Source organism: Haliotis rubra, unplaced genomic scaffold (genome assembly GCF_003918875.1).
Source record: "Haliotis rubra isolate DU_JTF1 unplaced genomic scaffold, ASM391887v1 Scf387, whole genome shotgun sequence".
In the NCBI taxonomy this organism is placed as follows: domain Eukaryota; kingdom Metazoa; phylum Mollusca; class Gastropoda; order Lepetellida; family Haliotidae; genus Haliotis; species Haliotis rubra.
This window is the reverse complement of record NW_025767065.1, coordinates 389,750-417,635: the sequence shown is the minus strand read 5'-3', so window position 1 is coordinate 417,635 and position 27,886 is coordinate 389,750. Positions and strand designations below refer to the sequence as shown.

Below are 27,886 nucleotides of genomic sequence, written 5' to 3'. Positions count from 1 at the left end.
AGCACTTCACCAGCTGGAGGTATAACGTGTGTTTAGACACACTTCAACTGATGATGGAAGTCATGAGCACTTCACCAGCTGGAGGTATAACATGTGTTGAGACACTTCAACTAGTGATGGAAGTCATAAGAGCACTTCACCAGCTGGAGGTATAACATGTGTTTAGACACTTCATCTAGTGATGGAAGTCAAAGCACTTCACCAGCTGGAGGTATATCATGTGTTGAGACACTTCAACTGGTGATGGACAGCATGAGCACTTGTTTAGCTGGAGGTATGTCGTGTGTTTATACACTTCAACTGGTGATGGAAGTCATGAGCACTTCCTTACCTGGAGGTATGTCGTGTGTTTATACTCTTCAACTGGTGATGGAAGTCATGAGCACTTCTTTAGCTGGAGGCATAACTTGTGTTGAGACACTTCAACTGGTGATTGAAGTCATAAGCACTTCACCAGCTGGAGGTATATCATGTGTTGACACACTTCAACTGGTGATGGAAGTCATGAGCACTTCACTTAGCTGGAGGTATATCATGTGTTGAGACACAACATGATGATGGAAGTCATGAGCACTTCACCAAGCTGGAGGTATATCATGTGTTTACACACTAACTGATGATGGAAGTCATGAGAACTTCCTTAGCTGGAGGTATATCGTGTGTTTAGACACTTCAACTGGTGATGGAAGTCATGAGCACTTCACTTAGCTGGAGGTATATCATGTGTTTACACTTCAACTAGTGATGGAAGTCATAAGAACTTCCTTAGCTGGAGGTATATCTTGTGTTTACACACTTCAACTAGTGATGGACAGCATGAGCACTTGTTTAGCTGGAGGCGTGTCGTGTGTTTATACACTTCAACTGGTGATGGAAGTCATAAGCACTTCACCAGCTGGAGGCATGTCATGTGTTGAGACTCTTCAACTGGTGATGGAAGTCATGAGCACTTCACCAGCTGGAGGAATATCTTGTGTTTATACACTTCAACTAGTGATTGTCATGAGCACTTCCTTAGTTGGAGGTATAACATGTGTTTACACACTTCAACTAGTGATGGAAGTCATGAGCACTTCCTTAGCTGGAGGTATAACGTGTGTTTACACACTTCAACTGATGATGGAAGTCATGAGCACTTCCTTAGTTGGAGGTATATCGTGTGTTTAGACACTCAACTAGTGATGGAAGTCATAAGCACTTCCTTAGCTGGAGGTATATCGTGTGTTTACACACTTCAACTGGTGATGGAAGTCATAAGAACTTCCTTAGCTGGAGGTATATCTTGTGTTTACACACTTCAACTGGTGATGGAAGTCATAAGCACTTCCTAAGCTGGAGGTATGTCTTGTGTTTATACACTTCAACTAGTGATGGAAGTCAAAAGCACTTCCTAAGCTGGATGTATATCTTGTGTTTATACACTTCAACTGGTGATGGAAGTCATAAGCACTTGTTTAGCTGGAGGCATGTCGTGTGTTTATACACTTCAACTGGTGATGGAAGTCATAAGCACTTCCTTACCTGGAGGCATGTCGTGTGTTTATACTCTTCAACTGGTGATGGAAGTCATGAGCACTTCTTTAGCTGGAGGCATATCTTGTGTTTATACACTTCAACTGGTGATTGAAGTCATAAGAACTTCCTTAGCTGGAGGTATATCGTGTGTTTACACACTTCAACTGGTGATGGAAGTCATAAGCACTTCCTTAGCTGGAGGTATATCGTGTGTTTACACACTTCAACTGATGATGGAAGTCATAAGCACTTCCTAAGCTGGAGGTATATCGTGTGTTTACACACTTCAACTGATGATGGAAGTCATAAGAACTTCCTTAGCTGGAGGTATATCGTGTGTTTATACACTTCAACTGGTGATGGAAGTCATAAGAACTTCCTTAGCTGGAGGTATATCGTGTGTTTACACACTTCAACTGGTGATGGAAGTCATAAGAACTTCCTTAGCTGGAGGTATATCTTGTGTTTACACACTTCAACTAGTGATTGTCATGAGCACTTGTTTAGCTGGAGGCGTGTCGTGTGTTTATACACTTCAACTGGTGATGGAAGTCATAAGCACTTCTTTAGCTGGAGGCATGTCGTGTGTTTATACTCTTCAACTGGTGATGGAAGTCATGAGCACTTCTTTAGCTGGAGGAATATCTTGTGTTTATACACTTCAACTAGTGATTGTCATGAGCACTTCCTTAGTTGGAGGTATATCGTGTGTTTACACACTTCAACTGGTGATGGAAGTCATAAGCACTTCCTTAGCTGGAGGTATATCGTGTGTTTACACACTTCAACTGATGATGGAAGTCATAAGCACTTCCTTAGTTGGAGGTATATCGTGTGTTTACACACTTCAACTGGTGATGGAAGTCATAAGCACTTCCTTAGCTGGAGGTATATCGTGTGTTTACACACTTCAACTGGTGATGGAAGTCATAAGAACTTCCTTAGCTGGAGGTATATCTTGTGTTTACACACTTCAACTGGTGATGGAAGTCATAAGCACTTCCTAAGCTGGAGGTATATCGTGTGTTTACACACTTCAACTGGTGATGGAAGTCATAAGCACTTCCTTAGCTGGAGGCATATCGTGTGTTTACACACTTCAACTGGTGATGGAAGTCATAAGCACTTCCTAAGCTGGAGGTATATCGTGTGTTTACACACTTCAACTGGTGATGGAAGTCATAAGCACTTCCTAAGCTGGAGGTATATCTTGTGTTTATATACTTCAACTAGCGATTATCATGAGCATTTCATTAGCTTCCCTAGCTAGAGGTACATCATGTGCCATCCATATGGGGATCCCTTTCACTTCAGCTGCCCATTGCCAATGTGTTAAAGTCACGACAACGGCGGCAGATTTGTATCACGTCAGCGACGACAACCCTGTCCATAAACATAAGAAATCTCTACTGAAAACGAATTCCATTTTACAAGTCCGGCTCTATCATAACCACGCGTTTATGACAGTGGTGGACCAAGTGTCCGTGAAAAGGGCAGCGTATTCAGTAGAACCGGTGGCATCCCTCACAAACATACGCAAAGGCAAGTCAACTCCAAACCTGAACCATAACACATGGTGCCATGGCATTAGCAATTGCCTACCATTACCGTTTGGAATAACACCATTGTTTTCACACCAGTATCAACGAAGGTGGAGAGTTCTAATGCACAGATTTCTACTACGAAATCCCAGCACCTTCCCATATAAACACATGCGTTGCGATGAAAAGGAGATGTAAAAAATATCCAGCCATTCCTTACACATTTAATTGTCATTTGTTCCCATAAACAATAATATCCTGGGCTTTTTACAGTAGTTTCAATGCTCAATTGTACCCAGGTGTTCTAATTAGGATATAAACATCCTGTATAGAGCCAGGTTACCTGTAGAATGCAACGCGTTTGCTTACAAATTCATATCAGGGCGATGAAATGTACACATAACTTAGGCCGTTTATTTGTTATTAATTGGTTTACGGATTTTTTTCCAAAATACCTAGGGTCGGTGGTCGAAATAAAAATAAAAATAAAATTGAAAGTCTTCAATTTTTTTAAGTGTTTGTCTCAACATTTGAGTCGGTAGGATTAAAAAAAATAATCCAAATTTTGATATTGTAAGAGAAGTGTAATTATTGTGAATCATAAGAGTGAATGACTGAGTTTTTGAAACTCTGTAATAATTTCAAAAATATGTTGACATCACCTGTAGAATGCGGTTACCTCACTATTACAATCAACCTGACATCATTTAATAGTCGTTGCTTGGTGACAGTGCAACAATGGTATGGACAGTCTGGACATGTCTCTTTTCCATCTTTGAAGCATCGAATATATAGGATTTGTCATGTTTCCAGTGTAACATCTCTGCAAACATCAGCCTTTCTCCATTATGAGATGAGAGGTAACTGATATTGCACTGGAAACATGAAATATCCTCTATATTTAATACAATGAAAGTACAAACAAGGGACATATTCACTACTGACTTTAATACTGCCCAGTCGTCTTTGACTTGTTGCTTATTTGTTTGTTGTCCATTCAATCGTTAATAAACCAAAAAATTAATTTGACTTAGTCAAGCAGTATTGGCAGAGGCTTAATTTAATTCAGTCATGACAGATGGATATGATCATATTATTCAAATAATACCGTACAACTGCAACGTAAATAAGTTAATATTAATGAAAATGCAAGCTTACACATTTATAAGGTCCAGATAAACCATGAAGGGTGCAAAAAAATACGGCGATTTTTCCATTTGTAACATGTCATAATTATCCCTTACTTTTTTCTTTTATATTTTCATGTTTACGTAATCGGAAAACTATTAAAATGAGATTTCTCAAATAATATGTATGGTCGTCCATTTCCCGATACAAGTGGCTTTCCGCACGGTAACGTGATACAACAGTGGGGAAATACCTCCGTTTTCGATGCTTCGAATGAAAAACATGTGAGGCGATTCGTTTGATGGCGGGTATCGTTCGAAAGCTCTGAACATCAACAATATCACTGTACCCTTGCCAAGAGTATTTTCACAGTTGTAAGAAGCGAATTTATTGGATAAAGATTGGTTTCTAATGACGCTTTTCTGTCACGCAGTCGGCTACGAGGATCTTGATTGGTCAAAATCACACACGTGACCTAAGACAGCCAGTCATACTACAGCAATGGATACCGTCCTCGTAAAGGAAAACTTTGAGATTCAGACGAAAGTTTTGGGTAAAATCATGCTATTCTGAACGTGTTACGCACAAGATCACTACCTATACGTATATTACGGAGCTTAGTGGACGTATCGTGCTAGGTTATGACCTGTGACAAAACTGCTTCATGCATATATTTTAGCATTAAACATCGTGTCCGAGCGCGAGGTTCGAGGCGACGAAAGCCGAGATGTAACTTGAATTACATAACACGATCGCACAATAAAGATGGAAATAGTAAGTTATAATGTACATTTGACAACTTTTATGAGTACTGTTATTGAATATGTTCTTCAGTTTATTCAATTTGTTTAATTATTATCTTGAAACATCGCTACTTTGCTCTTTGACAACTTTGATGTGGACCCGTTGCCGAAGCATGTGTCCGAGAATTGTTTTTCAATAACATTGCGAAAAATAGCTTATATTCTGTAGATAATATATGGTCATTTGAAATCTAATAAGTGTTTTCTGACATTGTTATTGATTCGTAGTCGTGCCCACGATTTTTCTACAAGAGAAATATTTATTTCTGAACCAGTGCAGATAGATGACTGATTTTAATATCGGGTATGTCAGTCGATCTTTTTTTTTAATGTAGGTTTTGATACCCAGGACTCGGCGGTAATAAAAAACACTTCTCATTGAAATTTTATTTTTATTTGCCATTGCCAAAAATTAGGGTCGGCGGATCCGTAAACCAATTAATAAAAAAAACCCGGCCTTATCAATGAAAAAAGTTTGTTTATCGCCGTTCTACTATTTTGGAGAAACGAGCGACCCAGTCGTTTCAAGCACTGTAGTTCCGCTGTGCAGGGTTGCGCACCTACATCACTTATAGCTCTCCTCCCACATCCGTATGCAGTGGCGGATCCAGAGGGGGGTTCAGGGGGTTACACACACACACACACACACACACACACACACACACACACACACACACACACACACACACACACACACACACACACACACACACACACACACACACACACACACACACACACACACACACACACACACACACACACACGGTATGTACTCGAGTGTTACACATACTCGCATATTTTACATACGATCAAAGGGTGTAGGACTCTCATTTCTACGCAGACTGTGAGGGCAGGGACGAATATATAAAAGATTAAATTCTCCTTGTAAGTTCTGTTGTCCCGAAAACTCGTTCGTTCTCACGTTTACTTCCAAGTGTTTGTTTCAATGCACTTTTCTTAAGCTTGTTTTCTAAATGATTTTCCAAAATACAATCGGACTTGTGTTCTTAAACTACAATGGTAGCGAGAAACACTTCTCTTTCCCTGTAAACTGAATGAAAGAATGCTTATCGCCTGTGCTAGTGTGTGTCACTTGATAAGATAAGACTGACATACTGTTCTGGACAGCTAGACATGTATAACTCAGCTTTTATTTTAGTGTTGCTGTTTTTCAGTGTCCGAGGTGACATCTACCAGGTATGCTCCCGCCGCCAGTGGGAGGGAATCCAATATGTTGTCACGGGGACAGTGGAGGCAGGGGTACCTACCATGATCCAGGTGAGCTATATCCAACAGTTGTCCAGGTGAGCTAAAACCAACAAGGTTAACTATATCACACAGTGAGCCTGTTGATAATCCTACTATGAAACAATATACCACAGGGATCCAGGTAATATATATCCTGCAGTGATCGAGGTAATATACTACAATGATGCAGATTATATATATCCTACAATGACCGAGTTGATATATGTAGAGATCCAGGTAATATATATCCTGCAGTGATCGAGGTAAAATACTACAATGATGCAGATTATGTATATCCTACAATGACCGAAGTGATATATGTGGAGTTCCAGGTAATATATATCCTGCATTGATCGAGGTAATATACTACAATGATGCAGATTATATATATCCTACAATGACCGAGTTGATATATGTAGAGATCCAGGTAATATATATCCTGCAGTGATCGAGGTAATATACTACAATGATGCAGATTATATATATCCTACAATGACCGAGGTGATATATGTAGAGATCCAGGTAATATATATCCTGCAGTGATCGAGGTAATATACTACAATGATGCAGATTATATATATCCTACAATGACCGAGGTGATATATGTAGAGATCCAGGTAATATATATCCTGCAGTGATCGAGGTAAAATACTACAATGATGCAGATTATATATATCCTACAATGACCGAGGTGATATACATTGTATGTAGAGATCCAGGTAATATATATCCTGCAGTGATCGAGGTAATATACTACAATGATGCAGATTATATATATCCTACAATGACCGAAGTGATATATGTAGAGATCCAGGTAATATATATCCTGCAGTGATCGAGGTAATATACTACAATGATGCAGATTATATATATCCTACAATGACCGAGTTGATATATGTAGAGATCCAGGTAATATATATCCTGCAGTGATCGAGGTAATATACTACAATGATGCAGATTATATATATCCTACAATGACCGAGGTGATATACATTGTATGTAGAGATCCAGGTAATATATATCCTGCAGTGATCGAGGTAATATACTACAATGATGCAGATTATATATATCCTACAATGACCGAAGTGATATATGTGGAGATCCAGGTAATATATATCCTGCAGTGATCGAGGTAATATACTACAATGATGCAGATTATATATATCCTACAATGACCGAGGTGACATATGTAGAGATCCAGGTAATATATATCCTGCAGTGATCGAGGTAAAATACTACAATGATGCAGATTATATATATCCTACAATGACCGAGGTGATATACATTGTATGTAGAGATCCAGGTAATATATATCCTGCAGTGATCGAGGTAATATACTACAATGATGCAGATTATATATATCCTACAATGACCGAAGTGATATATGTGGAGATCCAGGTAATATATATCCTGCAGTGATCGAAGTAATATACTACAATGATGCAGATTATATATATCCTACAATGACCGAGTTGATATATGTAGAGATCCAGGTAATATATATCCCGCAGTGATCGAGGTAATATACTACAATGATGCAGAGTATATATATCCTACAATGACCGAGGTATATGTAGAGATATATGTAGAGATCCAGGTAAATATATATCCTTCAGTGATCGAGGTAAAATACTACAAGATGCAGATTATATATATCCTACAATGACCGAGGTGATATACGATGTAGAGATCCAGGTAATATATATTCTTGCAGTGATCGATGCAATGATTATATATATCCTACAATGACCGAGGTATATGTGGAGATCCAGGTAATATATATCCTGCAGTGATCGAGGTAATATACTACAATGATGCAGATTATATATATCCTACAATGACCGAGTTGATATATGTAGAGATCCAGGTAATATATATCCTGCAGTGATCGAGGTAATATACTACAATGATGCAGATTATATATATCCTACAATGACCGAGTTGATATATGTAGAGATCCAGGTAATATATATCCTGCAGTGATCGAGGTAATATACTACAATGATGCAGAGTATATATATCCTACAATGACCGAGTTGATATATGTAGAGATCCAGGTGATGTATACCCTGCAGTGATCGAGGTAATATACTACAATGATGCAGAGTATATATATCCTACAATGACCGAGGTGATAATTGTAGAGATCCATGTGTGGTATATCCTGCAGTGATCGAGGTAATATAAATCCTATAATATAAGTTGTTCACTGGTCTCGAGGGGCCCCGAGGGACCAGTGAACAACGTATTTATCTTACAGAACACCTCAATGGTAATTTTGAACTGTTTGAAACACAGGTATCGGATCATAGTATGGAGTACCAGACGACAAGAAAAACAATTTAGAGTTATATCCCTTCCATCAATTTGCATTCGTAAAACATCGGTAAGTGCCATATATCATACGTGATTCAATGTTATTCGAGATAAAGAATTACTACTACGAAGTACCAAATGAGTTCGGCATTCCCAGCAGGGTACATAGAAAATGTTACTCGCTTGTAAGAGGGGTACATTGAAAATATTAGAAGAGCGCTCAGCCAATCAGAAAACGACATTTATGTGTGAGACAAGATAATGATACAGATTATATATATCCTACAATGACCGAGTTGATATATGTAGAGATGCAGGTGTGGTATATCCTGCAGTAATCGAGGTGATCTAATTCCTACGTCGATCGATATGATATATAAACTCTGTCAAAAAAGAAACGCAACCCCCTGTATTTTAGAGATTTTGATCTGAAGTTTTAGGACGACACGGCATTTTTATTATTTAAGACAGAAGTCTGAAATTTGGCAGAATAATAACCCAGATGGGCATGTTTAAAATTGTCATTTCAAAAGTCATCTCACAGACACCAGTTTGTCACCAGGGGGGGCGTCTGTCTCAGTATCTCGTATGAGCACCACGCGCTGCAATCACTGCACGGCATCTCCTTGGACAAGAACGGATAAGACGCCGGATTCTTTCCTGGGGAATGGCTCTCCACTCCTCCTGCAGTGCAACGGCGAGCTGTTGCAGCGTCTGTGGCGGCGGCTGACGTTGACGTACGCGTCGATCCAGAGTATCCCACAGGTGTTCAATAGGGTTGAGGTCTGGTGATTTAGAGGGTCATGGCAAGACATTGACGTTGGAATTCTGCAGAAAGTTCATTGTTGCACGTGCAGTATGAGGCCGGGCGTTGTCCCGTTGAAAAATCTGTGTCTGTTGGTCAATAATCGGGAGAAGGTGAAGCTCTAACACGTGGTTGATGTAACGTTGGGCTGTCAGGTTCCTGGAACGATCACCAAGTCAGATTTCTGGTTGTATGAGATGGTTCCCCAAACCATGACGCTTTCTCCGCCAAATCTGTCCACCTGTCGGACGCAGATGGGCGCTAAACGTTTATGACGTCTCCTATACAGACGCTGTCTTCCGTCGTGACGTTGCAAAAGAAAACGTGATTCATCAGAAAACCAGATTCGCCTCCAGTTTTGTAAAGTCCGTATCCTTACGTTGTTGCACCACCTGAGTCGTCGGCGTCGATGTAGGGGGCGTAGTACAGGTCCAACAACTGGTCTACAGGCACGTAAACCCGCTTCTTTCAGACGGTTCCTAATCGTTTGAGCTGACACTCTCCTCAAACCTGGTATTTGTGTGGCAGTCACGGTTGGTAGGGCATGCCGATTACGCAGGTGATGGACCCGGATGTACCGATCTTGAAGGGGGGGTCGTGATTCTTGGCCTTCCACTTCTCGGGCGATCGTTGGTCAAATTGAAGTTGTTGTAGCGGCTCCAAAGTCGGGATATCGTTGTTTTGTGAACATTTAGGTGCCGTGCAACAGTTCCAAAACTTTCTCCGGCTTGAACACGACCAATGGCGATATTTCGGTCGGCAGCACTCAATCGTGGCATTTTTAACACAGCTTTTCGGCGACAAATGAATGAATATAATACGGAGGCACATGGGCTTTTATACACCCCTACATTAACTGCCATTTTCATGATTTGCATGTGTTTTTTTTGTGCGAAGTCACCATGAGGGTCATTTCATGCGTTGTGACGGAATAAGCAATAAAATACACTTATGCGTACAAATGCAGTTGTTTGGATGGTAATCTTCATTAATTACGTGTATCATTTCAATACATTCGAATAAAATTTAGTTTGGAAGCAATAACTTCATTCAAACGAATTTTTCATATCTGAGGACAGGGGTTGCGTTTCTTTTTTGACAGAGTTTATATATCCTACAGTAATTCAGATGATATATACCCCACAGTGATCCAGGTATGATATACCCTACAGTGAGCTAGGTGAACTCAGTGCTTATGTGGTCCAGATAGATATAACCCACAGAGATCTACTTACGAAACAGTCTAGTGTAGATTTTGTCTATCACATTGCCAATCTAGACTGACTAATCATCCAGGTGGGGGTTTTCAACCTTATAATGATGTAGATTTAGGAGGAATAGATCCTACAGTAACACATGTGAGCTACATACCAAATTTATTCGATCCAGTTGATATATATTCTACACCAAACTAGCAAAACGAAGCATGAGTCTCATTAACCTGTTCAGACAATGACCTACTTTTCAGCCGATCCGATTTTCTCGTGTGAAAGTGAAAATAGACATCATAAACAACTATGGTTACACTGAATTCCAATTCCTTGTTTCATAAGAATATGGTATTTACAAATGAATTTCATTTTAAACTTTAATAACATCGTATTTCTATATTTTATGGCGAGGTGTAGGCAGCATGACCTTAACTAAGACGTCACAGACTGTCCCAGTTTGACGAGGTCATAAAATGGTTCACAATGCATCTGGTACACTGGTTACATCCGTTGTGTTTTTTTGCGCTTATTCGGACGGTTTAGTTCTGTAACGCACAATGTGATTGATATAATATCAAGTCCGTACCAGACCGCCAAATATTTCGAGCGGCAGAGCCTCGTTTTGAGATTTCCACGATTTCCAGGTTTCTGTTTGTGAGAGTAAGCTGTACGACAGAGCACGCTGCACGACAAGTTTGCAAGGATTATAAGGAGCGTAGTGTTGCAATATACAAATGCTTAGATGTATCAAATAATACTGATTAATATTTATGTATCCAGTTAAATGAATTGGTCTAAAAATTCTGGACTGGTTATTGTACTAATTTGTGCAATAGGACGGAACCCAGTCAACAGGAAACGAGACTGTTGTGCAATCAATGTTTTGATTTGTGAGACATGCATAACCCCTTGGAGTCAATGCAAGACATATCCTATAGTGACTGGGAGAATATTACATCCAAAACACTAAACCAACCCAATGATAGGTATATACCACATTTCATTTGAAACCTCTGAGTGATCAAGGTGATATACATAAAAGGCTAATTCGGGGCATGGGATATATTGATATCACGACAGTTCGACATTGTATACATCTACACTCTTCAAAAAAAGAAACGCATAGGTGATTTTGAGAATATTGGACTCATGTAGCAGCGGCTACAATAATACAAATATACTATTTCTTTCCACGTTGTCTTTGTGTGATTGTAAACAGCGTCAGGACCAAAACGCGGCAATTGTATCTTTTCCCCTTGTTTTAAAAGTGTTTGATGAAATATTCGCCAAAACGTCACCAAGAAAATATGCAAAGCAAAATGCACGTGCAGGTAAGCGGAAAAGCATGCGGTATCGATCACTATTAAAAGGCAAACGTTGTGTTGCATTTTGTCGTTGGCTCGTCACGCCGAAGACCCGGGTACGATTCCCAACATGGGTACAATGGGTACCATTTCTGGTACCCCCGCCGTGATATTGCTGAAAGCGGCGTAAAACTAAACTCATTCACACACTCTAGCGATAGGTGCGTTTGCTAATTCGCGATTGCATGAAGAGCCTGGCTTAGGATCCCGGAAGGAGGGTGAGCAAGAGAAAAAACATACTGAAAAATACATTATTTTTCATTTCACATGACGATAACCATTATGCATTTTCACATGTTTGTGTGTTATTGAATATTCGCTGTCCGGAAATCTTAAATATTTTGAAAAAAAATCCTCAGAGACAAACCATCATTCAGACTATCTTGGCTTTATCAACCTTGCAAAGAACCGCTATTACAATGTTTATACTTGATAATCTCGCAGAGTACGATCCAGTTCTCGTTTGACGCCAACAACAGTAGGATAGCTGCCTCTACATCCGGGTTCCAGGACGGTCATCAGTTCCAGAGGGACTTCCTGTTCCTGTATGAGCAGGTGACGGATTTGTCTCCCTTCAGATGCAAAGGCTTCAGGAGAGTCGCAAACTGTAGTTTGGCAGTTTAAATAGTGTGACCATAAAATGTGTAGATACAGCTCTTTGATGCCATTGGTCAAAATGCAGCATATGTCAGCATAGATAACTTTATGCCAACATGAAATAGGTCTACCCTTAATAAATTTTGCAGATGAAAGAGAATTTTATTTTAGAGTGTTTATTTTTTAGAAAACCGTTTATGTGATAGAAGATGGAAACTGCCACGCCGAACATCTGGTCAATGATTTTCCACCGCACTGCCTTCCACGTAAGTCTTCGTGTACCACACCAATAATAAATACCCAACACGTATTACAAACATTTAAGGTAAACTGTTTCAAACCTAGTTGCGTGCCTACAACAGCAAATACCTTAATACCCCTCTGTCCATGAAGTGAATATGGTTTTCCCTCCTGGCCAAAAAGTGGGTACGTTTTTCTCCGTTTTGTCAATGAAGTGAAAACATTACCCACTTCATTGACATAAAGGACAAAACCGTACCCACTTCATTGACATAAAGGATAAATCCGTACCCACTTCATGAACAAAAGGGAGAAAACTGTACCCACTTCATGAAGAAAGGGAGTTTTCTCCCTTCTGTCCAAATTGTGGATACGGTTTTCTCCCGTTTGTTCATGAAGAGTGTACGGGTTTCTCCAACCTGTTCAAAAAGTGGGTACTCTTTCATTTGGCGGGAAATCTGACTGGCCAAGTATTGGTGGACAGCAACGTTTCCTAGGATACAAATGTCACGACTTCTTTAAGTGGAAAATAAAAGCTGGTATGATGCAGCTTCTCCGCTTCTTCTTCCTCACTTCACTTGCTATGATAACGGTGTCACAGAACACAGAAACGTCGCTTCTACCGCAATAACGAAGATGTCAATCCATAATGTGTGTCCCTCTACGTTCTGCAACCCAAATCAATATAAAATGTTCTATTTGAGTCGATATTCGTTATCCCAAATCATTGGAAATTATGAGAATGTATAGATGACACTGCATAGTACAAAAGTGTAATTAGATACTGTATATGTGAAAATGTTCATGCAAGCATCAGGGGACGTGGTAAGCTTAGTGGTGGAAGCGTTTGCTCCTCACGTCACATGGTAACAATGTGTGAAGTCCAATTCTCGTCTTCCCCGATTTGATGTTTCTGGAGCGGCGTAAAATTTAAACTCATTCACTCACTCAATCACAGGCAACTTCACCTGGGAGTGGGCGAGAACATGGTACGGCTTCGAGCTGCCGGACGACGAGCTGATTATCTTCGGCTACACCGGCGACGTGGGCGACCTCCACTACAAGGTCCAGATGTCGGGTGAACTGATGACGCCCGCCTTGCAGCAGATCTTTGGCAACTACAACAACGGTAGGCGCTAGAACAAAGTGATGAAGTGGACTCACTTAAATACTGCAATGTTCACTCTAGTGGTGGTTCATTGATGCAGGTAATGCGTAGAATAAAAGTTAGGCATCACATGAAGTTAAGCAGTGTCGGCCGCGGAGAATATGTTCACGGGTGACCGAGGTAGACAGATTGAATTCTGCGAGTTCCAGGGCGTCGGTTCTGTCCACATTTCAGCATAATGTTGCACAGGTGATGGCTCTTTTAACAAGTGACTTCGTTCGAGACATGCACTAAATGGGTACCAGATAGGATTAGATGTGTATCGATGAAAAAACAAGCTAAGTACACACGTATCATTGCCGGCTGGGCAGAATAAGACCGTAGTTCGAGATTATTATAGATCCAACTGATATGAAGTCTGTATTGTATAACAAAGTTTGGTGGCCATCATGACCAATCGACACGGACCTTTGCTATCAACCACTAGTTTACCTGGAATGCTTAGAACAATATTCACTCATTAACGTTTAGAAAACATGTACCGTCAGTGCAAGGGAATTGACACCATCCTCTGTGTGTTTGTTCTCACGCACTGTAGCCAAGTGGTAAGAGTGTTTGCTTGTTGTGCAAAGTCCGGGTTCGATTCCGCATATGGATTCAATATGTGAAACCCATTGTATGAATATTAAAACAGCGTAAAAAAACAACACACACACTCTCAACGTGACGTGATGGGCAACACTGTCTGGTGTCAACGTCAACGTGAAAGTAAGGCCACTTCACCGGCATTTCAACTGCTGAACTGTGTGTGTTTCAGAACCATTCTTTCAAACATCTGAAGTCGTCAACACGACCCGGGGTATCAAGAACCCGGATGTGTTCACGCTGCCATCTTCCTGCGAGTCAGCAAAAGTAGAGGTATTTCATAATATTTCTCATAAATCTATCAGAATATGGTATCAATGTACTTGCTACAAAGGCGAGCCCTCATTACCACACCTTAGGAAACGGTTATTCAGATGTATAATACGAGGAAGAGTGGAGGTGGTGGTGGTGGTAGTAGTAGTAGCAGTGGTGGTGGTGGTGGTTGTAGTGGCAGCACCAGCAGCAGCAGTAGCAGCAGGCAGTAGCAGCAGTAGTAGTGGTGGTGGCAGTAGGTAGTAGTAGCAGTAGTAGTGGTGGTGGTGGTGGTAGTGGCTGTACCAGCAGCAGTACTTGGCAGTAGTGGTGGTGGCAGTGGCAGTAGTAGTAGCGAGTAGTGGTGGTGGTGGCTGTAGCAGTAGTAGCAGTAGTAGTGATGGTGGTGGTGGTAGTGGTAGTGGTGGTAGTAGTAGTAGTAGCAGTAGTAGCAGCAGTAGCAGTAGTGGCAGCAGTAGTAGTAGTAGTAGCAGTAGCAGTAGTAGTGGTGTAGTAGTGGCTGTAGTATACTAGCAGAAGTAGTAGCAGCAGTAGTAGTATGTGGTGGTGGCAGTAGTAGTAGTAGTAGTAGTAGTAGTAGTAGTAGTAGTAGTAGTAAATATTAGCAAAAGTCCCACATGTCCTAAATCCCTGCTATATCGCTCCAAAAAGAACGCTGCTCATCCTCCAGTCCGTTTTGATGACATGTTTTATGTAAATTTTATGTTTTTTCGTGCCAGGGAACCTATGAAACCCCTAAGTACCTCCTGGGTGCCACCTTCCCCCGAGACCCCTCCGTGTGACGCTCTACACCTGGCTGACAGACAAGTTCCACGCTCTACACCTGGCTGACAGACAAGTTCCATGGGTGATCCATGCAGATATGACAATAAAGGATATTTCTAAAATGCCTAAAGTCTGTTGTCTGACAACAGAGTTGGACACTAGCTGCAGCTGACTCTGTCTTGTCATCTTACAGTCAAGTGTACAAGTTGTGTAACGGTGGGGGTCTTTATGCTGCAATACGTTACTGTGGTTCCCATATTGTTTTGTTTGTTTGTTGTTGTTTAACGCCGCCCTCAGCAATATTCCCTCTATATGGCGCCGGAGTATATTATCGAGTCTGTACCAGACAATCCAGTGATCAATATCATGAGCATCGATCTACGCAACTGGGGTAACGATGACATGTGGCAACCACGCGAGCCTGACAAGGGTTCCTTATCGTGAAGATATGTAATTAAATTATAAAATGGTATAATTACATATAATTAGGTAATATCAGTTTGCCTGGTGCCGACTAGCTATAACCTTGAACAGGGTGATTCGAAAATTCGAACCCACGCCATTCGGACCCTGGCGCCACTAAGGGATGCAACTCTCTTCAGATTTCTAAAGTTTACCATTTGGACCAGCAGTGCCTCTAGGACATCGATGTAAAATGTGAATGGAATTGTGAAATACCATTTTCAGGTACATATTTCAAATTCAGATATTACCGCCCCAAATAGCTGCAACTTGCTAATGCGAGGTGAAGCAGTGATTCCTCCCTCATCTACTCAGTTATATCAGCCTGTATAAATTCCCCATTCTCTTCCCACAGAGGTTACTCAAGTCCTATCTTCCTACGAACCTCTGTTCTAATACGGCCCTTTCATGGTGCGAGTGTTCACCATTCGTGATTGGTTGCAATCAGATTTAGTTGTGCAATCAGCGACGTTGTTTCAAAAGTGATCATTCGCAAAGCCTCGGTAATATTCGTATGCTTCGGAAAAACTAGAACCTCATCCCCTGCGCGATGCGCAAACATTTCACGTCTACATCTACGTCTAAGTTTACCTCTACATCTACATATACGTCTACCTCTACGGCAACAACGTCTACCTCTACGTCTATGTCTACATCTACATCTACGGCATCCAACATAAACACACGCAAGGGCAAATAAATAATTCACACAAAAAAGGGATTATATAGTGCAAATCAAACTATGGAATTTCATCTGAACTCAGTTTCATTACTGACGCGATAAATATTCAAATGCCCACCAAATGTTTCCACCAGTATACCAAATACTTATTCAAAGCTTTACCGAGGAATGTTTTCCTTTTAAACGAAGATTTGAAGACACCAGCATAGGTCAGAACTTTGTTTAAGATAACAGCAACAATGTTGAGAGTCACGATTGTCGTTGTATTACTGACATCCGTTGCTAACGTTGACATCTACGATGTATGTGTCCCACATCAGTGGGAGGGAATCCAGGCTGTCGTCACTGGGACGGTGACGCAGGTGAGACGTTGACGTTACGTTGTAGGCAACTGATGTGCATGCATATCCGTGTTGTGAGCTAGTGAAGTGGACGACGAGGTTTGAATAATGCAAATCCTTCCACCACCAGTGAATACAAACAGTCGATGCCCGTGAAGATCCGGGTTAGAATTGGTCTAACATTGCTTGACTTCAGCTTTATCAGGAATGGGTTCACTTGGTTTTGTTGTTTAACGGAGCACTCATCAATATTTTAGCTATATGGTGGCGGTCTGTAAACAATCGTGTCTGGACCAGACAATCCAGTGATCAACATCATGAGCATCGATATACGGTGTTAGGATACATGTGTCAACCAACTGTGCGAACCTGAGCAACTGATCCCGTCAGTCGCCTCTTATAACAAGCATAGGTTGATGAAGATCAAATCTGACCTAGACCTTCACGGGTTTGGCTTCACTTCGAGTTCAAGACCAAACACACCTTGAATGAACAACGCCTATCCTTGAAGATGCATAGGGATCCATGGGGTGGCCTAGTGGTGCCGAAGACCTGGGTTCGATTCCGAAAATGGGTATAATGTTGTGAGGCCATTTCCTGTGTTCCATCCGTGATATTACTGGAATATTGCTAAAAGCGGCGTAAAACCATACTCACTCACTCTAGCAAGCATCTCATTCACTCAAGCCTCTGGTTCCTGGGACCCATTGTAACTCGGAAATACCAGTTCTTAGAGTTGTTTGTTTTGATCTCAATTACACCCACAGAGAGGCAGTTATGTTTACCATCGTCAGGATGTAGATAGGATCATATCACAGACATACACAGGCACAATAACGCGGAAGCCTAACGTCTCAAGTTCAAACCAAAAGTAATCATAATATGCTATCTGGTGTGCTAGAATGTTTGGAAGAGGTCAGACAAGAGGTATTGACACAGATCATCCTTATACAGGTGTACTGGATCTTTATGTTCACGTCCGTGTCTGTTTTTGCTAAACGCCTTTTGATAAAACACAGAAAAACATATATACGATTGAGTATTGCCGTCAGTTGTTCCATGTTCACACTCCAGTCTAGATTATCTTTGACCGAGCAGGTGGTGCCAAGTGTGTAGAATACTATGTAAACCCTTTATTAGGTCAAGAATTAAAGAGCCACTGGTATCATGTTCTAAAATGGCAGAGAAAACAGCATGTTTAAGTTCCGACAAATACCAAACGTAACAGGTGTCTTTGGCATCGATAAGGTGTTCCTTTCTTGGGGGTGAAGATACGTATAACACCTAGGTTTGTCCTTTGTTAAGGGACCTCTGAGGTGAGGTGTGGTGAAATTGGGTTTTACGTCGTGCTTGAGAATATTTCGCTCATATGACGACGTGCATGTGTGTGTATGTGTATGTGTGGCTGCTTGTACTAGCCCAGACAGAAGCTGGTTTTATAGTGCTAGCCCACTGAGATACCATGCCGCAGTGAAGCATGAATACCCCACTCAGACACATTATACTGACTCCGAGCCGACCAGTCCTTGTTGTACCCATTAATACCGAACGCCAGGCAGGGACCAACAAGTACCATATTTTAACGTCTTTTGGTATGACGCGGTCAGGGATTGAACCCGCGCCCTTCCGCTCTCCGGGCGGACGCTCTAACCACTACACCACGGAGGCGGTCTGGGTCCTCTGAAGATCCTGGTAAGAATTGGTCTTCAGAAACCCATGCTTGTAAGAGGCTACTAACGTACGGGATCGGGTTTTCAGGCTTGCTGACTTGGTTGACACATGTCATCATATCCAGACTTCGTAGATCGATGCTCATGATGTTGATCACTGGATTGTCTGGTCCAGACTCGATTTAATTGTAGACCGTCTGGAATATTACTGATTGCGGCGTTAAACAACAAACAAACAAACAAATAAACTAAACTTTAGGGTCGTGATGTATTTGCTGTGTACATTCTCACAAGTGAAGGTGTTCGTTACATGAAGAGCAAGCCCTGTCTTACCTGTGTCCATTCTGACACGTACATGTGTCCATTACATGGAGACAGGGCTGTCTCCGTCTTAGCTGAATCCATTTTCTCACAAATGAAGGTGTTTGTCACACGAAGAACAAGCCCTGTCTTACCCGTGTCATGAATAACGATGTCTAGTTCCACGAAAAGCAAGCCCATTCGTCTTTGACCTTGTCAGGACGAATGAGTTGTATCCGTTCCACACAGTGAAACGAAAGTAATTTGGAGCAAACGCTAATCAAAGTATTCATCTTTAGGCTGCTTCCGGTTCCTAGTGTAATATAGATTAGATGGTTTCACATCTTCATGTGGTTACGATTGTAAATGTAATGAAGATTGATAATAATGTAAAAAATATTATTACTCTTAAGACGAGAGATACCAACATGTTAATGTACCATGCAGGAGCCGTTCTGGAAGCGAGTACAGAACAGTTGATATCTCGTCAACTACAAACAGGACTATCTTGCCCACTTAACTGTGTGATGCCCAGACATGCACACCAAAATTGGCCAAAAGAGTTGAGGAACATGGTGAAAGTCTTTTAGAGCGGGTTCAATCCTTGCGTGATGTTATCATTGGCAGAATGCACTGACTCAAAAGTTTAAACAGAGCTGTGAAAACCACATTCTACCCCAGTCAGTTTTAGTCGAAATGACTGTCCTACATGTCCTTTCGTTTAAAAGGGATTACCTATGACTGTATAAAAAATGATAGTTTTCTGTCAGTTTTATTAACTTTACTCGATTTGTTTACAAACATCGCACAGCTGTAATACTGCTGAAACAAATATAGCATGTTATTGTCACATTTGTACAATCGACTCTGCTTTTAGCAGAGATTTCTTATGAATCTGGAAAGAGTTTTGTCGCTTCTATTTACTTTATATTCTTTATAGTTATATTCTTACAGTCCCACGTGTAACATGTGCTTCTGTAATATAATACATGTTGTATTCGGACAGAGTACAACCCGATTCTCCTTTGATGCCAACACCACCAGAATAGCCGCCGCTACATCCGGGTCACGGGATGGCAGTGGGTTCCAGAAGGACTTCCTGTTCCTGTATCAGCAGGTGGTGCAAACATCTGAGTTGAAACACATCTAGTGCGGAGTTAACAATGAAAACAGGGGGGATACCAGCGCTTTGAGCAGGCACTAGTGCGTGGATATGGGCGCTATATAAATATCAAATAACAATAGTCAGTGGATGCCCTTCCTTGGCACAAACAGCATATCTTAAAAGACATGATGGCATGTCTCGTTGCTTCTACTATCGTCTTCGCCATGCCTGTGACTTTGACTCCGAGGTCCATCCATGGTACGACCCTGAATATGTCCAGGGCGTCATGGAAAATGACAGCTTTAAACTTCTGTGGAATCGGCCCATATACAGCCTGAGAAGAATTCCTGCCAACAAACCTGATCTTGTGCTTTTTGACAAAGCCAATGAATTGATTTATATCATTGAATTTTCTGTCCCTTTTGACAGCAACGTGATTGGCAAGATTCAGGAAAAGCATTCTAAATATGCGGATCTCGCTTTTGAAATGTCTAGCTTGCATCCCAAGTACATTGTCGTCAGGCTCCCCATTCTACTCGGTGCCCTTGGTTTAGTACCTCCTGATCTCTTGGCGCAGATCAGGAGAGTGCCCGGGTTCTCCACCAGGGAGCACAGCCCTTCTGACACTCTGGGTAATGCAGAAGGCTGTGGTGTTGGGGAGCCTTCATATTCTCCGGAAAGTTCTTGGTGGGTTCGACTAGGCAGTGTTTCCTTGGAGATGTCCCATTCGCTGTCTGGGCTGCGTGTAGAGGGGCAAGGACCCTGAGCTGATGATGAGCTTTACCAGCCTGACTGTGCCAGGATCACCCGAACCCTCTCTGCTGCATTTTGTATCTTAATCTTAAAACCTGCACTGGGATGAAACGAGAATCGCGTTTGAAATTATGTCGCTGAAAGTCACCACCATAGAATTTGTGAGCACAGAGTGCTTGGAGACAAAAACAATGAATGATTACCCCCACGTTACAAGCGTGGTAAAATAGGCCACCAGCAACCTATACTGGTCAAAGGGTTTGGTTGGTTGGTTTTACGCCGCACTCAGCAATATTCCAGCTGTATGGCGGCAGTCTGTAAATAATCTAGTCTCGACCTGACAATCCAGTGATCAACATCATGAGCATCAATCTACGCAATTGGGATACGATGACATGTGTCAAACAAGTCAGCGAGCCTGACCACCCGATCCTGTTAGTCGCCTCTTACGACAAGCATGAGTTACTCAAGACCAATTCTTCCGGATCTTCATGGGTCCTGGTCAAAGGAGGTGAATAATGGGGTCGTGGGTCAGGTTGATGCGTGTCCATATAACCCGACTATGTGGATCGTTGCTCATGATATCAATCACTGGATTAATTGGACCAGACTCGAATATTTTCTCCTCCATCATACCTCTAAAATATTCTACGCGGCCTTCAAAACTATATGTGCTATTAATACCATCCGGAGGCGGTGGGTTAAAGCGTTCGCTCGTCACGCCAAAGTCCCGGGTTCGATTCCCCACATGTAGAAACTAAACAAAAGATTACAAAAACATATGAGAATATGATATTCTCGGCATGACACAGGTTTCATCATGAAGCTGCTAATATGATGGACATTTTTATCAGCCCATACTCTTGAATGGAGAGAGTGATATATTTACAAAATGACCCCCATGAAAATTCACTAGCCAGTCGGGTCAGTGACTGAGGAGATTTACTGGCCCGACTGGATTTTACTAGCCACGGGCTAGCGGGCCAGTGGCTCTTTCGCACACTGTACTAAGCTGATTTTTTTCAAAAGAATTTCGCTGTAGACGATATCCGTGCATTGTATTGTTACAACTTAATTCAGGTTTATTGCAGCCATACTAGGTGTTTTATATGTTAAGTAAGGTATGGGGATGAGGTGCTGTTATAGGCTTGGGAAGTTGTTCAAATCTAATTCATGTCGTTCAAGTAGCACACTTTTAACAATAGTTAACTTTTATCGTTAATATCAATATAGCATTTAATGGTTTAAAGAAGCAACGATTTAAGACATTATAACATCTATACCGAAATTCGAAACAGCCAAAGGAGCCGAGCATCTGTGAGCTATGTTCCAATGTCACTGTGTTTGCTTTCACCAGGGAAGAGTGTACATCACAGACGGAGGAAGATGTCGGGCATACCAACTCCTCCAACACTTCCCTTCTCCATGTCTTCCTCGTAGGTAGCGAATAGTCCCATATCTTAAATATGTATTTTCAAATCTAATTTACAATAATACCCCACACGTCGAAAGAGGAAATGAAACTATTTTCAGATATTTACACATTTGCACTTAAACTGTTTTCAGAGCTAATTGCTCAGATGTAGAAATAATGGATTTATTGGGAACAAGATGAGTGTAACGATCCATTGTTCATGAAATTTGGAGCTATCCTTCCACATCAAATGTTGATGTTACTGAAACACTGCTGGAATCGGCACCACCATCTGCCAATCATTGATGTCATACGTTTCTTCTCCAGAGAACTTCACGTGGTCCTGGGACGTCACGTGGGAGGGGTTTCTCGATACAACGGACAGACTGTTTATATACGAGTTTGTGGGTCCTGTACATGATCTGTACTTTCACGTACAGGTGCTGTCTGGCAACAATATACCCATCACCATGCAGCAGACTTGAACTGTCGATAATGGTCAGTCTCTACACACCTTCCACCGAATCTGAATGAGTGAGTTTAGTTGTATGTCGCTTTTAGCAGTATTCCAGCTATATCACGGCTGGGGTACAACAGAAATGGGCTTCACACATTGTTCCCATGTGGGGAATCGAACCCGGGAATTTGGCGTGACGAGCGAACGCTTTAACCACTAGGCTACCCCACTGCCACTGAAAAAATCAAGAATCCGGATGTATTCACGCTCCCGTCTATCTGCAAGACAGTAGAAGTAGAGGTTTGTTATCTATACTTGACATTGTACATATTTTTATTGATTACAGACATCACAACCCCATCTCAAAAACATTTTCTTAAAAATAATATATATATAAGACTTCCGCTATTTATTTTGGAAACTCTTCTCCATCATAGATAGTTCCACCCACCAACCATTGTTTCCTGACAGTGAAACTCGACCAAGGTGAACAGCACCAGTCGAAAGTGAAGGTCGATGTTACAATACAATTAACTGCATATTCCGAAGAAATACTTTCCTGTCGGGTGATTAGAGATGAAGATGTTGGTATAGAGATATCATTGAGGATACATACCGACCATCAGTATGGCCTTATCTGTTGTTGATATCTGCTGGATGAAGTTGTTATTTCTCTGTTATTTCTGTTCCATTGTCAACATACCATTCTCTTATTAATGAGTCATGCTGTTGCAATTAAGTTACAAGGTTGAACTTCGTGGTAGAAAGCTCTATAAGGAACTTTGATGCTGACAGTGGCTGGTGCTGTGAGCACATGGCCATGAACAGGAAGTCAGATGAGAGTGATCCCCCTTAGTACATACTGCTAACCTACAATTAGTATTGTTAATAATACTATGTTTATCCTTTAGTGAGCCTCTGTTGGCCAGACATACATGTGTTACAGCTTTTACACCACCGAGTCCATAGGGATGGTGCTATTTTCCTCCAAACTGACGTTGTGTTGTTGTTTTTGTATTTCAGGGTACTTTCGACGCGCCTGATTATTTTATCGGACTGAACTTTCAGTGAGGTTGTGATAGGTTGTCCCATGAGTGAGATGTTTTGAGTGACTGTATGAATAAAGTGAGAGGAATATTTTCTTCTTGGTTTTGTATCAGTTGTGTCAATAATTAATTGTATCAATGTCATAATTATGGGGGTTGTCGAATATCGCATAAAGCGGCGTAAAACCATACTCACTCATAATTATTGCGATGTATAAGTCACCAATGCTCATATGAGACGCGCCCGCACACATGTACAGAAGCAGAATGGAAGTAAATAGTTACATTCGGTATTTCTGGACATGAGTTTCATCTTAGTGTGCTCATCTTCCAGACGTCTGAACGAATGCCCCGGGCAGAACAGAACCGAGCCTGCTTAAGTATCGGCAGATATCATGTCAATACCAAAGTGTTGCGGAACAGTGTTACAAGTTCATCTCATAAGCCCTTTGATCATCCCAGGTTTCACAAACGACCAGCCCTCGCGGGGCTACCAGGTTGGATCTGGTCACATACAACCTATACTTACCTCACAGGTCGATTATATTGATCTGTTGGACGGACTGAAAAAATGGAATTAATGTTTCTAAATTTAGATATGTTCAACTAGTCGATACGATAGGCTCACTTTGGCAGACATGTCAAGATCATTTTAATCATTGCTCCTAGACTAAAATTCTAGAATATTATTTTTATCATATTTCATTTGAAGTCTTTGCTTCATTGACCTTTAAAAATAAATTCCCCTGAGCATCCTGAGGCAAAACAATTAAATATCTGTACTTAAGCACTTGGGAACAGGACACACTCAAATACAGAGACACGGACTCCAGTATCTTCCCCCAGGAACAAGGCTCTTTGTTTAGATAATGTCACGTTTTCCTATGGATCAACCCGCCAGATTCACAAATGTGTTATTTGATCTCACAGTTCTTGCACATTATTTAGTGTAGATTCAATAGGTTACTATATATAATTTCGTATACATTTTGTTATATTTTGGCTTCATCCTCTATGATGCCCTCGGTGTAGGTCAATACAGGTTATATCAGCCAGGAGTTGTTATTTCTTTGTGCTGTGTGTTGCCGATGTTATTATACCAAGAACTGAAATCCGATGTTATTTCTGGATGGTCTCGAGGCTGTTGTTTCTCGTGCCTGTGCCCATATTATCACATCCATTATGCTGAAGGCGACACTATTTCCCTCTAAACTAGCTAAACTGGTATTTTCTCTTCCCCTGGTACTCTCAGCACTTTGGGCGACTTTATCAGACTCAAGTTTCAGTAAGGATTGGCATCAAAGATCACTGTCAGGCTATGTACTGATGTATTTATTGTAAAAGTATGGAGAGCATTTCTGAGCTGTAGAACATAGAGTGGTTAAGTTACAAGGTTGAACTTCGTGGTAGAAAGCTCTATAAGGAACTTTGATGCTGACAGTGGCTGTGAGCACATGGCCGTGAACAGGAAGTCAGATGAGAGTGATCCCCCTTAGTACATACTGCTAACCTACAGTTAGTAAGGTTAATAATACTATGTTTATCCTTTAGTGAACCTCTGTTGGCCAGACATACATGTGTTACAGCTTTTACACCACCTAGTCCATAGGGATGGTGCTATTTTCCTCCAAACTGACGTTGTGTTGTTGTTTTTGTATTTCAGGGTACTTTCGACGCGCCTGATTATTTTATCGGACTGAACTTGCAGTGAGGTTGTGATAGGTTGTCCCATAGTGAGATGTTTTGAGTGACTGTATGAATAAAGTGAGAGGAATATTTTCTTCTTGGTTTTGTATCAGTTGTGTCAATAATTAATTGTATCAATGTCATAATTATGGGGGTTGTTGAATATCGCATAAAGCGGCGTAAACCATACTCACTCATAATTATTGCGATGTATAAGTCACCAATGCTCATATGAGACGCGCCCGCACACATGTACAGAAGCAGAATGGAAGTAAATAGTTACATTCGGTATTTCTGGACATGAGTTTCATCTTAGTGTGCTCATCTTCCAGACGTCTGAACGAATGCCCCGGGGCAGAACAGAACCGAGCCTGCTTAAGTATCGGCAGATATCATGTCAATACCAAAGTGTTGTGGAACAGTGTTACAAGTTCATCTCATAAGCCCTTTGATCATCCCCGGTTTCACAAACGACCACCCCTCGCGGGGCTACCAGGTTAGATCTGGTCACATACAACCTATACTTACCTCACAGGTCGACTATATTGATCTGGTGGACGGACTGAAAAAATGGAATTAATGTTTCTGAATTTAGATATGTTCAACTAGTCGATACGATAGGCTCACTTTGGCAGACATGTCAAGATCATTTTAATCATTGCTCCTAGACTAAAATTCTAGAATATTATTTTTATCATATTTCATTTGAAGTCTTTGCTTCATTGACCTTTAAAAAAAAAATTCCCCTGAGCATCCTGAGGCAAAACAATTAAATATCTGTACATAAGCACTTCGGAACAGGACACATTCAAATAAAGAGACACGGACTCCAGTATCTTCCCCCACGAACAATGCTCTTTGTTTAGATAATGTCACTGTTTCCTGTGGATCAACCCGCCAGATTCACAAATGTGTTATTTGATCTCACAGTTCTTGCACATTATTTAGTGTAGATTCAATAGGTTACTATATATAAATTCGTATACATTTTGTTATATTTTGGCTTCATCCTCTATGATGCCCTCGGTGTAGGTCAATACAGGTTATATCAGCCAGGAGTTGTTATTTCTTTGTGCTGTGTGTTGCCGATGTTATTATACCAAGAACTGAAATCCGATGTTATTTCTGGATGGTCTCGAGGCTGTTGTTTCTCGTGCCTGTGCCCATATTATCACATCCATTATGCTGAAGGCGACACTATTTCCCTCTAAACTAGCTAAACTGGTATTTTCTCTTCCCCTGGTACTCTCAGCACTTTGGGCGACTTTATCAGACTCAAGTTTCAGTAAGGATTGGCATCAAAGATCACTGTCAGGCTATGTACTGATGTATTTATTGTAAAAGTATGGAGAGCATTTCTGAGCTGTAGAACATAGGAGTGGGTTGCGTTTTTATTTATAAAACCGAACAAGTGACGGAAACCATTTCCATAATTATACGAAATCTTTGTTAAAACCTCTGCTAATAGCATTAAACGATTTCAAAGCAGTTGATTTTCGAACTGTTGAGATCTATTAGGGCAGACCGAAATCTACCAATGCACATTGGACTACCTGGTCTACTAGGCTCTACCAAATCCGATAACTTCTACCGGGATCTACCAGAGTTTACCGGGGTCTACACGATCTTGGATCTACCATAGTATATCTGTGTATACTCGATCAACTAGGATCTCCAGGGACCATCACCGTCGACCAATCTGTACCTGGTCTATCCGGTTCTGGAAATTCTAGTATAAAGGGTTTTTCCACAGTATAGAAGGGTAACTGGGGTTTACAATGTCAACCAGATCTAGTCATTGTTCGGGAAATTTCGTCAGATGTTGAGGGTTCTTCGATCGCTGCAAAAACGTTTATATGCCAGTTATACCAGGTATAAGGTCATGTATGGCCATTGGCTGTACAGCAAAGTTTAAACCTATAGAAATCTTTAGATATAAGAGGCAACTAACGGGATCGGGTGGCCAGGCTTGCTGACTTGATTGACACATGTCATCGCTTCCCAACTGCGTTGATCGATGCTCATGATGATGATCACTGGATTGTCTGGTCCAGACTCGATTATTTTAAAAACGCCGCCATATAGCTGAACAATTACTGAGTCTGGCGTTAAACAACAAACAAACACTATCTAAACAATTCAACTTGGTTCAAAATATTGAATATTCCAAAAACGTATTTGCCGTTTATTCATTTGGTGTCGATATGAAAATAAAATATGCAAGCGTTAAAGTGCCATTGTAATGTAGTGCTCCTTTGATGATGATTATTAGTACACCATAGAATCTCATTTCAAACCCAGATCTGCCTGTACGCCGCATGCGCACTTGCTGTGTTTAAGGTTAACACGTGTGGTGGTGGCGCCACCTGCGGGTACAGGAACAGGAAGTTGTTCTGGGACCATCTGTC

At 41.2% G+C, this 27,886-nt stretch overlaps 1 protein-coding gene across 1 annotated transcript; it reads left to right on the top strand.

Annotated features, from left to right (window-relative positions):
* The first annotated feature begins 6,085 nt into the window (after positions 1-6,085).
* On the top strand, positions 6,086-15,684 carry LOC124286597. The gene is made up of 7 exons (XM_046722973.1): positions 6,086-6,268; positions 12,379-12,489; positions 12,719-12,797; positions 13,730-13,900; positions 14,697-14,797; positions 15,517-15,605; positions 15,637-15,684. The coding sequence occupies exons 1-6, from the start codon at positions 6,125-6,127 to the stop codon at positions 15,577-15,579; spliced, it is 669 nt and encodes a 222-aa protein (XP_046578929.1). The 5' UTR covers positions 6,086-6,124; the 3' UTR covers positions 15,580-15,605; positions 15,637-15,684.
* The last annotated feature ends 12,202 nt before the right edge of the window (positions 15,685-27,886 follow it).